Consider the following 15,177-nt stretch of genomic DNA (forward strand, 5'->3'; position numbering starts at 1 on the left):
GGAACTAGATTGAATTAATAATGATCCTGAAGTTGGTTCAGAATATAACTAACGACCCGCCCCGGCTTCGCACGGGTTAACAAATAATGCACCTATTAACCTTCCTCAAAAATCACTCTATTGATAAGTGAACACCGCATGAAAATCCGTTTAGTTTTCGAGTTTATCGCGAACATACAAACACACAAACATACCGACGCGGCGGGGGACTTTGTTTTATAAAGGTGTGTGTATAACAAGAGCCGTTGCGGTAGGTATATGTATAAATACTACAGAGCATACGTATATGTATGTACAGTTTAACCCGATAAGATTTTCTGCGTAACATCACAAAACAGATTGTTTTGTGGTAATATGACTAATATGACATTTGACACTGATCCCTGAAATTTGTTTTCATACATTTTTCACAGTTAATAGGCTTTTTTGCTTAAGGCGTGTTTTGATATTCTCTGCTTGAATATATTCTTCATAAGCGGGTTTAACTGTACGTAAATAAGGGACCTTAGTCGATGCAATATCAGTCACAATATTACATCGATATTAGTCCACGATTCCACTGTTCAAATTCCCCTCTTTGCCTCCGTTTGCCTGAAATCCGTAGTCCGCCCGAATACCTGAGCGTATGAGCTATGCTGACCAACCAATCCAACCATTCTATGTGAGCCCAATGTTGATTCGGCTGTATTGTACAAGTGGGCCAGAGACGGTGAGTATCCACTATCCAGGGCTATAACAGCGAAAATCGAAGTTCGCAAATTGCGGGGATTTTTCTCTGTCACTCTTATTACGCCTTACCTTATTACTAGCCGCTCAGAATCCAGGCTCTTCATAAGGGAATGTTTTCATAAGATAAACAATGACCTAGTATACCTAGTTCTTATGAGTTTATTATTTACATTTAATACGCATAATGACAAGACGCGATATCTTGTTCTTTTCGTATGACATAGAGCTACATTAATGTCGCCCCACCAATGATCGGCTTATTCAGTCTTACTTTGGGAGCAGTGCTAACTTATCTACAAAACCAAGGGCCAATGACGGTACTTCAAAAGGCCAATCGTTAGGTAGTTTACCTACCCTAACACAAAAAGTCGATACTACAAATACGCGTCAATATTCAGTGATTAATTGCTCAAATTTCTTATAGAAACTCTCGCCTAAACAGTGGAATTATCAAATAACCGAGCGCATAATGCTTTAGCAATCGATACCGTGTGAGTGCAATGTTAACACTGCTGAATTTTACACGCCGACCCAGAAACAGTCAGTAAGGTCAGAGTTGAGGATCGACTTAGGGTTCTCAGGCGTAGGATTGATTACAACTGATATGTCGGGAATTTTCATCGTTTGTCAAATGCGACATATTTTAGAGGTGTAAATACAATGCCTATTAAAGGTACCCCTTTAATTTGTGTCTGAAAGATGTATAATGCATAAAAATTTTTTCCTTGTCGTAATTTGCATTAAATTTTTTATCCTGTTGTAATTTTCATATTCATAGATTAGTTTAAATATAGATTTTCTTTTGTTTGCTTTTAAAACCAAATATGTAGATTAGAATCATCTGTCAATCACAAACACAAATAACAAAGAGCTAGAATACGATATTAATGTCGATCAACCTTGTGTTGCCATTTAAGAATAACAAAGAGAATGTTTATAGGTAGGTTTTGTTTCGATTTGGAGTGGATCGAGCTACTTTCAATGATTGTAATTGACTTCTGAATAATCTACCTCAATCCAGCTATTTTGCCATTTTGCTCGGAAACGTTCGGTAACTTATTAATAATAAAAGTAAAGTTACATTTTAATAGTCAGGGATTTAGTCAGCAACTTCGACAATAAAAATCAGTAACCCTATACGGGTCAGGAGCGGCAAAAACCTTCACAAGAGCAACAATGTAGTTTCATTCATAGTTCATTTCTCGTTCAGAAGGCAAGGGACCGTGAATATTGCACGAAGTGTTCCCGTACGATACGTACGTACAACGTTAATGAGCTAGCAACTAACCAAGCTGTATTTTGTCGTATTCATGCCCTCGGCAACTTTCAGTCCTTTGTGTGGAACTTTACCATGTAGTGGAATGAGGGGGATAAATCACTTTGAGAATAGTTTCGGTTAGAGATGGGCCGAATATTCGGTAAGTTTTCCAGTGTTCGTATTCGGCCGAGTTATTCGGTTAAAATGCCGAATGGCAAATACCATTTGGCATGTTTGTCATGTTGTAATACTGTATGTAAGATCCTCATAAAACTTTTCAAGTAATCTCTTCAATCAGGTGACGTTTTCCTGTTGTCATTATAACATGTTTTGATTTGGAGAGTAAACATTTATTCCCTTGCCATTTGACCTGTTTGTTTCTAGGGAATTGCCGAGGAAGCGATCCATCATGGTTTATTATTTAGAATGATACAGACGAACTGAATAATTCAGCGGAATATTCGGTTCGGTAATATCTGAACCGAACATTCGACCAAACATTCGTATTCGGCAAAATCTTGTACACTTCATTTATTGTGCAATAAAGTTTAAATAAAATAAAAATCTATTTGGCCCATCTCTTTGGATTGAGCGATTAGTTTGTGTTGGCAAAGTTCAAAAATGCTCGGCGGAGAGACACGATTGATAAATGTTGACCTTTTGAGCCTCTAAAAATAGATGCCGAATACCAGTTGTGTAATGGAAAGGGGTTGTCTCTGGATAAATAGATGGGAATCAGATTTCATTGACGTCACATCCCAGACTTTGGATGAATACGTAAGCATTTAAGATGTACCTATAGCTATTTGACTACTTTACTTTAGGCGTTTTTTTTTTTTGCTATTCTTATCGTATGCTATTCTGGAACTAGGTATACATATATATAGCTATTTAACACTACATTACGTTACGGTTATTATTAAGACTTCAATAAAGAAGTTACTCAATTCGCAGGAATCTTTTATTGTTACCTATATTCCTTTTATTTACAGGTAGACTAAAAATATGGAATTCTGAACATTATCTTAAACAAAGAAATAACTTTTCTCCAAGATTATACTAATTTAGTGTATAAAATCAGCCTGAGTTTTTGTTCCAATTTGTTTAGGATCAAAGCTCTTAAACAAAAATAAATAGAGATTTATCAAATTAATTTCCATATTCACTGCCAGCGACCCGTCACGTTCTCTGTTCGTAGATCATAGATGATTTTCTTTACAAAGCGGAAAAAAACGTATATCAGCTACAAGCGTCGCGCTGGCACTGAATGCGTTAATTTTAAATAAGAGAATCAATATATTCTGTACATATACAATACGTATGTCTTAAGTGTTTCTTTCTTTCCTCTATCTCATCCATCTCGAATTTCGGACGCCCTCCCCTTAATCACTTAACTTCGCACATAAAACATGCATTTATATTCAACTCCTCCGCAACACGTTTCGTTTTACATACGCCTAACGTAGGGTTGCCAGATGGTCGGGATTTGGCGGGATTCTCCCGATTTTTAAGGCTCCTCTTCACGTTGGGCCAACGCCAACGCCAACGAGGGACGCATTTATGCGTTAGAGGGAGCAAGTGATATTGCTATCTCATTCTACCGCATGGCTGCGTCCCTCGTTGGCGTTGGCGTTGCCCAACGTGAAGAGGAGCCTTTAGCATGTGTTCCCGATTCCCGACAAAGTGAAAACTGTCCGGAAAAACAGCTTCACGTTATAAAACAATAATTTCAAGTTCCGAACTATCGTCGGGCAAGCGAGCGACCCGCGTCGAGCGATGACCGAGACGAATTTCTACTATTTTTATATAAAAACGTCTATGAGCAGAGCAGCTGACGTAGTGCCAATAATGTGAAATATAGTCGTTTTTAATACAATTACTTTTTCCCGACTTAATTCCCAAAATCCCGAAAAAAAATTATTTTTTCCCGATAATAGCGCCTTTCGATCTGGCAACCCTAGCCTGACGTCAGACGAGCTTCTTACATAACCAATACTATATTATAAGCGTATTTAGTGAAAATACTTGGTTTAAGATGCTTGTTTAATACAAAACATATAGAGTGTAAACTTAGCTTAAGTATTTTTTTATATATGGTTCGTTTTTTTTAGCATTAGAAAGAACTTGCAAGAAGGTAAGCGATCTTGACATATCTTTTAATTGAAAAACGCTTTTTAAAAATCAAAAACCATTACTTATGAAAGCAGAAGAATATCGATGATCGTATTAGATTCATAATTGTTACATATTTGCCGTAACTTATTTTTAAAATATGTTTTTCAATTAAAAGACCCATCAAGATTGTTTACCTTATTTCTAATGCTAAAAAAAACGAACTATAGCAACATATTTTATAGTTGCCTTAAAATTTGTATATGGCAACTCTCTCTCTCTTCTTTCTCGATCCGAACTAACCGGCACGTCCTGCGATCACCTTCGTAAATTAAATTAATTTTGAGCTCAATAAAAGTTCATTAAAACATAAAAGCGCATTTTGTATTCTCCAATGCTTTTCAATCAAGAGTGACACTCCGAATCCCAACATCAATGGCATAATAAACTTACTCAACAATTAACATTTCACCAGACTACGGCAAAGCTACGGATAGTAATTCTAATTATTCAGAAAACTCTCGATAGTGCTTATTGTCATGTCAAAGGTTGTTGTCAACTTTCTGCGAGGCCAAATTTCCAGACCATTTTCAAAACGGCCTAGCCTGCTAAAGTCGTTATCAACCAGGATAGCATCACACAAGAGCGCGACGAGCAGACAGCCTAATTAGTGCGAGCTTAGTTTGAGGCATGCGAGCATACAGTGCCGGTGATGATTGCTTGACGTTGCATGGAGTTTAACGGCATTAATGCAGATTACTGAATGTCAGCATTGTACCTAAATAGACTGACAATACTTGTAGAAGGATGAGAAGTGCATGCATTTACTTCTACGCGAAAGTTGCGACAGAGACTAATATTTCATATGTAGTAAGGTGGTTGACGGGTTGAAGGGTGGGCCAGAGGACTCGCGGCAGACCACCCGCTAGATGGAGCGCACAAGTTACTACATCGTTGCATCTACATCTGCAGGAAGCCGTACATATGGCGGGTGACAGAAGCCTATGGAAGAGGCTGGTCAGCAACATTAGGACATGATGTCACGATCCTCAGCATTGAGGGAACGACTGATGATGTGATGAAGGTGGTTGACATGCTAATGCTCAATAGATGAAACCCTGCTGTCACCTCTATTGACAATGACTTAAAACTTTCTAGATGAGATGTACTGGGACCGCGTCGAGCACCAGTACCACCATCTTAACAACCACCTTATTCATAAAATTTTACAAGTCTCATTAAGTTAATTCATGTTTTATCCCTTTCTTTCAAATACTTAAATAAGTTAATATATAGATATATATAGTCCTCCTCGCCGTGTCCGACGATGGCGACTCCTCCAAATGTTTTAATTAGGACGATGGAACGCTCTTATGTGACTTGCGAAGCCAAACTTGGTTTTGAAGATGCGATCGCAAGGTCCGCAGTGGAGCTGGCCGGCTGAGTTGTAGGTGTAGGTATACGAGGGCTTCGGTCGCGTCTTACGGAGATGGCGCTTAGCATCTAGGTCTTCTAAACGCCGCTGCTCGTATCGGTCTACTGTTTTATGAACAGTTGCGCGCCATTCCGTTCTTTGCAACGCAATCTCCTCCCAGGAATCACTCGGTATACCGCAAGTTATTAGGTGACGCTTGAGGACGTCTTTGTGGCGCAGGTACTGACCCCCCTGTTTCCTTTTTCCGCTGGAGAGTTCTGAATAGAATACAGCTTTGGGTAATCTGTTATTGTCCATGCGCACGACGTGGCCACCCCACTTCAGCTGGTGTTTGATGATAAATGCCTCGATACCAGGCATCTTGACCCGACGCAGGACTTCCGTGTTTGGTATTTTGTTAAATAAGTTAAAATAACTATAAGACAAATGATAAATATCTAAATGAGGTTTGTAGCGCGCTAATGAATAACACCATCAGTCATTATCTATGGCAAGCTGCAACCAGCTTTTGAATATGTAACAAAAGGCGTATGATAATGATTACAATCAATAGAGGAATGTCATCAGGCTACCATAACGGCCGGTAACATTGAATTTGATTGAATGGTTACATTGTTGCCAGATTACAATACGGCGGACGTCACAAGTACTGTCCACAAGTTCAGTGCAGCAAGCGAACGCGTGCGTCATTCATGCATAAGCAATTGTTATTATTATTAAAACTAGGTACAGCCTGGCAAAAGTGGGAACACTGTAGTGTCGTCCCGTTCTCTTATATAAATTGATTTGAAAGGGACGAGACTACAGTGTTGCCACTTTTTAATTTCTACTCTTTTTTGCCATGCTGTACTTATTTATATTCAATGCCCTTAAAGGCCACTAGGACCATTCACTAACCCGGGATTAACTGGTTAAACCTGGAGTTATCATGGTTACCAGTACAATTGGACACTGGGTAACGGTTTAACCAGTCAACCTCAGGGATGGTGCAAGTGGTGCTGAGTGACTTAAGTAACTATTATCGCGCGCCTTAGCGTTTTTTCCAGTTGTTATCCTCAAGGATTTTGGGGTTAGCTTTAGCAGCCTAATCTCAAGAACTGGCAGGCCTGCCATAGTTACTAGTTAGCGATATTTCAATCTTACATGAGTAATTTTTGATTGGAAACAAAAATTTTAACCAAATAATAAAAATTGATCATTTATCAAAAATCACGTACTGTCATAAGTTCAATATTTTGTCTCTACAAGTTGACAAATGATTGAAACAAAACAGTAATAAGTTTATTGCAAAAAAAATATTTTTGGCACAAGCTTTTATCGCTGACTGTAATTTTCTTTCGACAGACAATTAATACTCATCGAGACAATTCTAAAAACCCCTAACACAATTAGTTTGCGTTGTTTCATCACAGAGTTCCTATAGCCACCTCCTGTCTCCATCATCAGATCAGCTCGATAGTACCATAATATTGCATTGTCATCCGATTTATACATGCATGCAAAATTTCAACTCAATCGGAAGCCGGGAAGTGGATCAAATTTAACTTGCAAGATTTGATTACGGACAGACAACGGTCAGGCCCCAATTTCACATCGGTGACAGGTGCGACGAATTGTAAAATCACTATTGCTGACGTCACAGGCATCCATGGGCTACGATTACCACTTACCATCAGGCGGGCCGTATTCCTGTTTGCCACCATCATTGTATTATTTAAAAAAACTTTATTATATCGGAAAAAAACAGACATTACTCCTGCGAAGTTTCTGACAATTGTCAAAGATTTAGAAGAATTGTAGGTAATTCTTGACAGGTAATGAGTTATATGTCGGAATTTCGTGACAATTGTAGTGTTTCTTGTGACAATAGTCATAAACTTAGCAAGAGAAATATCTGTTTTTTTCCGATATCATAAAGTTTTTTTTAATAATACAATGATGGTGGCAAACAGGAATACGGCCCGCCCGATGGTAAGCGGTAACCGTAGTTCATGGATGCCTGTGACGTCAGCAACAGTGATTTTACAATTCGTCGCACCTGTCACGTTGGTGAAACAGGGGCCAGGTGAAACTAATAAAAGCTTGTAAAAAAGTTAGAGATCTACAGCATCACACACATCTGCGATCCATTTTTTGGCCCCAGGGAAACGACCTGAGAGGACCAAGGCCTCCCTAGCTTGCGGAGTCCACCGGGTTTGTTAAAAAGTTCGCAGTCGGGTCCGATTGCGTGCGGGCTTTCGACCGCGCCCGCCGCGCCGGGTTTTATACCTTTTGTTGGATTCAGTTTTGTTTTTCGTATAAGTACACACTATTTTTCGAATGGAATATTTTTTTAACAATGTGTACCTACGTTTTGCTCTTGTGATAGCTCAACTGGAAGAGGATTTTAGCATAGATAACTACATCCTAACTTCATGCTAATATCTTATGGCACATATTTTATCATTTACCTTACAATATACTTACCTACTCACGACTAAGTCTCGTTAGATACTGGGTAAAGTGAAAGACGCAAGTACCTAATACAAAATAGGCGTTTCCGACTCAGCAGATGAGATACACGTACAATGCTTTAACTTATGGGCGTTCTTTTGTCGCGTAGAGTGCTTTCTAGCGGGCATTTAGTAAATAGGGAAAGATATGATAAAATATACTGTATAAGGATTTTCTGCCCTTATGTGGTGTTTGATTCAGACCAAGATTGTTTATTGTAGATGGATTAGTTCTATGGCAGAGTGGAAGAAAAGGCGGGATCCCGCCTTACTGTACCGCATAATATTTCTTCAAAGAAAATCCTTTTACTATCAAGAAAAAGAAGTAAACAGCTTCAAAAAAAGCACTTGCTCTTATCATGGGTTATGTGCATTTTAGGAATTACCAATAAATGCATGTTATATCTAATATATGTCTTGAATAAAATGACAGAATGGGGTCGAAATCTTAGATCTTAGACAAAAAGAGTTTAAATATTTAGCTTTTTTTTTTGCTCAGCCAGTTCTGCTAATTTTCTATACATTATATTAAAAAGTGAATAAAATAAGATACTTACTTGCTATACCCTTTATAAACCGTGGCGTAGGAGCCCTCCCCGAGCTGCTCCAGCTTTATGTAGGCTTCGGATTTGCCGAACGGAGAGTCACCCTGCCGGCAAAAAACACCCGTTTATCACTGGAGACGGAAAAGCCGGCTATTTATGACCCATCTGCTGGTTATCAAGCTGTTTATTTACATTATCATTCAAGGGCTCATTTAGACGGTGCGAGAACTCGCATGCGAGTTTCATTACATTGCGTTTTTGATCTGCCGGTTGAATTGGACGTAACCAACAATCCGCAATGTAACTAAAATCGCATGCGAGTTCGCGCGCCGTTTAAATCAGCTTTATTCGTTGATAATAAATAACATAATCAAAAAGTAAACGTATGAAATCGTGTATTTTGTATACAATACAATAAAAATATTATCTATTTCTCACCGATAACCAAAGAAACAGTACATACAAATAAAGCATACAAACTTAACTATGGTAGGAAACAGACGGTATTATCGCTAAAAAGCGTTCTCTTCAAGGCAACACATTTGGGCGTTAAAAAATTGTATCAACATATAATTTCTTTAACCTATTGTTGTATAAGTAGGTATCTATATTTAAAAGAAGTATAACGCATAACGCATAAATGCGTCCCTTGGAGTGGCCGGCGTTGGCCCATCGTGCTTTGACACAATTTGTAAGGTCAAATTGCCTTCCAGATTTCCCGGACGGAGTCACCCGCGGGTGCCGACGAAAACAAAAATAACCATTTATCAGCGAACCCTGGAAAGCCGATAATTTACGACGCCCCGAGGACGTCAGTTAGTGTTGCCACTTTTTTAATTTAATTAGCTAATATGACTTGACTTATCACAATGGTATGCCGAACAAATAATATTTACTAAGGCCCACTTGCACCATTCTACTAACCCGAGGTTAACCGGATAAACCTGCAGTTACCATGGTTACCAGTACAATTTGACACTAGGTTATTGGTTTAACCGCTTAACCCCGGGTTATTGGGATGGTGCAAGTGGGCCTTAGTGATGGATAGTGTTAGCGGTGTTGTTGTTGTGGATAGAGCAGGTTTTGTTCATTTTTAGGGTTCCGTACCCAAAGGGTAAAACGGGACCCTATTACTAAGACTCTGCTGTCCGTCCGTCCGTCCGTCCGTCCCTCCGGACTGTATCTCACGAACCGTTTTAGCTAGACAGTTGAAATTTTCACAGATGATTATTTCTGTTGCCGCTATAACAACAAATACTAAAAACAGAATAAAATAAAGATTTAAGTGGGGCTCCCATACAACAAACGTGATTTTTGACCGAAGTTAAGCAACATCGGGCGGGGTCAGTACTTGGATGGGTGACCGTTTTTTTTTGGCTCTTTTTGCATTATGGTACGGAACCCTTCGTGCGCGAGTCCGACTCGCACTTGCCCGGTTTTTAGGGTTCCGTAGCCAAATGGCAAAAAACGGAACCCTTATAGATTCGTCATGTCTGTCTGTCTGTCTGTCTGTCCGTCCGTATGTCACAGCCACTTTTTTCCGAATCTATAAGAACTATACTGTTGAAACTTGGTAAGTAGATGTATTCTGTGAACCGCATTAAGATTTTCACACAAAAATAGAAAAAAAAGAATTAATTTTGGGGGTCCCCCATACTTAGAACTGAAACACAAAAATTTTTTTTTTCATCAAACCCATACGTGTGGGGTATCTATGGATAGGTCTTCAAAAATGATATTGAGGTTTCTAATATCATTTTTTTCTAAACTGAATAGTTTGCGCGAGAGACACTTCCAAAGTGGTAAAATGTGTGCCCCTCCCCCCCCCCTGTAACTTCTAAAATAAGAGAATGATAAAACTAAAAAAAATATATGATATACATTACCATGCAAACTTCCACCGAAAATTGGTTTGAACGAGATCTAGTAAGTAGTTTTTTTTAATCGTTATAAATCGTAAACCGCAATTTTATTATGTTACTTGCTGCTGCGGAACCCTTCATGGGCGAGTCCGACTCGCACTTGGCCGCTTTTACTAATTAGACATGTTTCTGATCAACGATTATTGAAATCGTATTATTATTTATGTTTTGAAAAGGTCATCCTGTAAATTTAGAAAGAGTCGGATCTAACGAACTCTGCATAGCATTTGCAATGATAAAGTGTAGTAATGTCATCATTAATGTAAAATGTCTATGGAAATGTTACGTTTATAATGACACTCCCTCACTTTGTTAAACTCAAGTCAGTTCAAAGTTAGATTAGACGGACTCTGAGTATATTTGCGATAAAACAATCTAAAAACAAAAACAATGGTCTCTTAGGAGGATTTTGTATGAAAAGAATACTTCGAAAACCAATATTTGGAGAAATGATATTGTATAAAACTCAATCCCTGCAAGCTGTAGGTAGGTATTGTCGGAGCCATCCGTTCTCATTACTTTTAATAACCCACTTATAATGTATCAATGGTATGTAACTCATGTATTACGTATATTGTATAGGATTCACGAAAGCTGGCGCGGTTTTTATATGAAAATGTTGATAGTTCAGAACTTTTATGAATCAATCTATATTTAGTTATCATGACAGGACAATCACACGGCTCGGTTGTTTCAATTCGTGTCGTTCGTGTGCAAAAACATTGATGTACAGCAAGCCTATTATGGATCGCTTTATCCACATTTATCCACGTGATAAAATAACTGTCACTTTTTAACTCTGCGGGATAGAAAGGGACGGACACCGTTTTATCACGCTGTCACGTAGACAAATACGACCATCATACCCGTACTGATCAGTATCAGAGCTCACCGACATGAATGAACTTTGACAGTATTCGGTACTTTATGTGCTAAGTAAATTTACGCTTCGAATATGTAGGTAATTTTAACTATAGGACTATAATTATACCCCTGATATCTTTACCAAAACTATACAGGAAATGAGGGCCAAAATGGTTACCGAGTGGGTCACGCGGAACACCATAGAATCCATAAATGGTGCAGGCCGATGTGCAGGCAAGCCGAAAAGGAGATGTCGGGAGTACTTGGACGCATTCTACCTAAGAAAACGAGGAAGCCTTTTGCCCAGCAGTGGGGCACTAAAGGCTAGAAAAAAAATGCATATCCTCTCGCGGAGGGTAAATCCCTGCCTCGTTTTCGAAAGCCTTTTTCCAGTAAACAATATAAAGCCATCCGTGTAATGGAAGCATTCTTTAGTTAATGAGAATTAAGGGTGAACCACACAACAAATCTCACTCAAAAAATCTTTTTAATTTAAGATTAGTAGTTAAGATTGTAAATATGCATGCTTTTTTTATGAAATAAACAGATTAAATTTTAATTTTTTTTTTTTTAAGTAATCCTAAGTAGGGAGCGCAAGCCACTTAACACATATTAAGTGGTACGTGGATCAGACCTTTGTCCATTATATGGACCACTTTATACTAATTAAGAGCCTAATGGTCCAATCTCACCATCAAGTCTTTGCCCTAAGGTTTAAAAGTAGACTGGTTGATACTCGGTCTAGAAGGGAAGCTCCGAAAGCCCGATGGAAACACCAGTAACAGTTTTGTTGTTATATTAGTTGTTAAATATATTTAAGTATTCATTTGAGTCATATCTACAACTGTCAATTTCTAAGCAAATATCATTTGATTTATAAACATACTGCGGCTGTTTTTTTTTAATTGAACTACATTGAAGTACAGTATTAATTAGGCTTAGCCCAGGAGTGCCGCGACAGCATTCCCCCCGTGAGATAAACTATAGTTCGTTTTTTTTGCATTAGAAAGAACTTGCAAAAAGGTAAGCGATCTTGACATGTCTTTTAATTGAAAAACGCTTTTTAAAAATCAAAAACTATTACTTATGAAAGCAGAAGAACATAAATGATCGTATTAGATTCATAAATGTTACATATTTGCCGTAACTTATTTTTAAAATGTGTTTTTCAATTAAAAGACACATCAAGATTGTTTACCTTATATCTAATGCTAAAACAAAACGAGGTATAGGTACTGAACTGACAGAAAACTTTCTATGGTACCTACTGGGTAATAATGGATACGTATTTTAAGATGACCGCTTTTTCGCGAGGAGCTTAATTATAATGAAAATGAAAACAGCAACCTTTTAAAAAATACGTCATTTCCGCCTCTTTGACCCGAAACAGCAAGCGTAAAGTTTATATAAAAAATCTTAAAACAGGAGGTAGTATTTTTTGATGACAAACGGTAACTGATGGGTAAGGAAAATCATTATTTTGAGCAACAACACAACAATATTCCAGTAACAAAAATCTTGCGAAGTGAACCGAAAACAGTTTAAAGAAAGCCGAGCGATGATAAACAAGAAATATCATCTTCCAAAGTTTGTTTCTTAAGTCAAATGGCAAAAGTTCTTAAACATTCTTAGCATATCTCCGGAACTTAGGTAGATTCAGTTAGGTAGCTTACTCGACAACATCATACCAATAATTGGAACAGGCACTAGTTTTTACGAAATCGACTACCATGCCATCCCGTCTCGTCCAACACAGAGGGAAAGCTATGGCTTGAATTAGTCTGGTGGGGCATTCCGGGCTCCCTTTGTTTGACATAAAGTTTTAAGTCATAAATGTCATAATAAATGTCGTAATGTTTGTCATATCGTCGGGTGACAAGCACAAGTCACTAACTAACGTCATTGAAATTATTGGACAATAAACCGTGTTACAAGTGTAATAAAGTGCATTGTTACTTTAATTTTTTGATAGTAGGTACTTAGTGAGTTTTACTTGTCACCCGACGATATTATCATTAGTCTTAAAACTGAAACCGTTAACTTTTCAGGATTTTCGTAAGGTTATCCTTTAGATAGGTTTATGTTAGGTTTGTTTTATGGCAATCCTGTAACCATTTCTAAACCAAACAAATTATGATTAACGAAAATGCGGACAAACAATACATTATGACTTAAAACTTTTCGGGTAACAATAGAGACCCCGGGCATTCCACAAAAAGGTCTACTTTGATGGGGACGTCACGTGTATGGCAGGTACCTTATACCTACAGTACTGTGTATTATATACCATTGAATTTACATATGAGTTATCATTATCAAACTTTGTGATGCCAAATAGGATCGGTTTCTTAGCTTTATCATACGTGTTTAAAAACTTGCCCCTGGTTTCGTAACAGAATTTATGATTACTGAAAAGCGCACTCAAATGGCATAGATTTAGATTTATTTATTTCATAATATGAAATTACAATATAAATTATTTTACACTAATCTATACGAATTTATATTCTGATCGTCAAGTAGGAAAATAACAATTGATTGTAATTATACAAATGTCAAGCAATACACAATTTAAAAACCATTGTTATGATAATTTAAGGAAGATTAGAATTAGAATTATTTATATTATGATCGTCAAGTAGGAAAATAACAATTGATTATAACTATACAAATGTTAAGCAATACACAGTTTAAAAACCATTATTATGATAATTTAAGGAAGATTTCAGCTAAAATCTATTTCGTGTCTCCGAGTTTTATAAGACAGTTAAGTCATACAGTATGTTTGTTTGTCGGTATAAATTACGGAAACGGTTCCCAACACTGTTTCGCTTTCTTGGTAGCGTCTGTCTAAATATTTGAATTGCCTAATGGGTATGTGGATGCACTTTGGAAAGTACAGTCTCGTATGTTGGTACGGTAATTGCTTCTCGTAAGTGTTTTAGCTTGTTTGTAACTTTATAATATTGCGGTAACGGTATGTCGACATATATATTTTCAAAAGCAAACATACAAGCAAATCTCGCACATCATACGTCAATTAATAGATGGTATCGTCTTGGGGCGTCCCATTCGTTTTTCGTCAAGTTCTTAAATTAGTCCTATTCTGCTTTCGTCACTCATTCTACATTGAAAGCCACCGACGATTTTGACGAATATGTAGAATGAGTGACGAAAGCAGAATAGGACTAATTTAAGAACTTGGCGAAAAACGAATGGGACGACCAAAGACGATACCTAATAGATCTAGAAACGATACGGTTTAGATGTGTCAGCGTCAAACGTGACGTTTTTGTTTGAAGAATCGTCACATTTGACACTGACATATCTAATCCATATTAGTAGAAGAGCCGGCCGCAAATTTTCTAACCGACTTGATACCACGATGAAATGCACAATGGTTTCCCATAAAAGTGATGCTAAGTCCGAATTCGATAGTCTGCCACGGCGGAACTTGCCGAAAGTACGAAAAAGAAGGCCACTTCCGGTGCGAAAAAAGGGGGCTGATTTAACCCATCTGATACCGAAATAATAGTTATGGCAGCAGTTAGAAATTTACATGTAGACACATAAAAGCGAAGTCTGCCAGTATTTTTTTTGCCGGAAGTGCTTGGCAGACGCTCTCAAAGGTGGCCAGCGGGACCCCTAATTTAACCCATCTGATACCACCATGAAACCAATTCCAGTCGGTAGGTATGAACCCTCATGTCAGGAATATATAAGTCTGCCAAGGCTTTTCCTGCCGAAACACCTTGGCAGACGAGATTATGTAAGCAAGGTCGGCATCGGTTACCCTACACTAACCCATCTGATACCACCA

The 15,177-nt window shown here is 37.9% G+C and overlaps 1 protein-coding gene and 1 long non-coding RNA gene across 2 annotated transcripts in view; one reads left to right on the top strand and one right to left on the bottom strand.

The window, feature by feature from the left end:
- The window catches only part of LOC134668850 (cyclin-dependent kinase 14), a 164,527-nt gene that overhangs the window by 23,456 nt on the left and 125,894 nt on the right, over positions 1–15,177 (bottom strand). Inside the window, exon 6 of the mRNA XM_063526320.1 lies at positions 8,584–8,675. Coding sequence (XP_063382390.1) covers positions 8,584–8,675 — 92 coding nt within the window. The remainder of the gene's footprint in view (positions 1–8,583; positions 8,676–15,177) is intronic.
- The window catches only part of LOC134668852 (uncharacterized), a 223,281-nt gene continuing 218,018 nt past the window's right edge, over positions 9,915–15,177 (top strand). The window contains exon 1 of the long non-coding RNA XR_010098836.1: positions 9,915–10,527. This is a non-coding gene — a long non-coding RNA (uncharacterized LOC134668852). The remainder of the gene's footprint in view (positions 10,528–15,177) is intronic.

Source organism: Cydia fagiglandana, chromosome 11 (genome assembly GCF_963556715.1).
Source record: "Cydia fagiglandana chromosome 11, ilCydFagi1.1, whole genome shotgun sequence".
NCBI classification, from domain to species: Eukaryota; Metazoa; Arthropoda; class Insecta; order Lepidoptera; family Tortricidae; genus Cydia; species Cydia fagiglandana.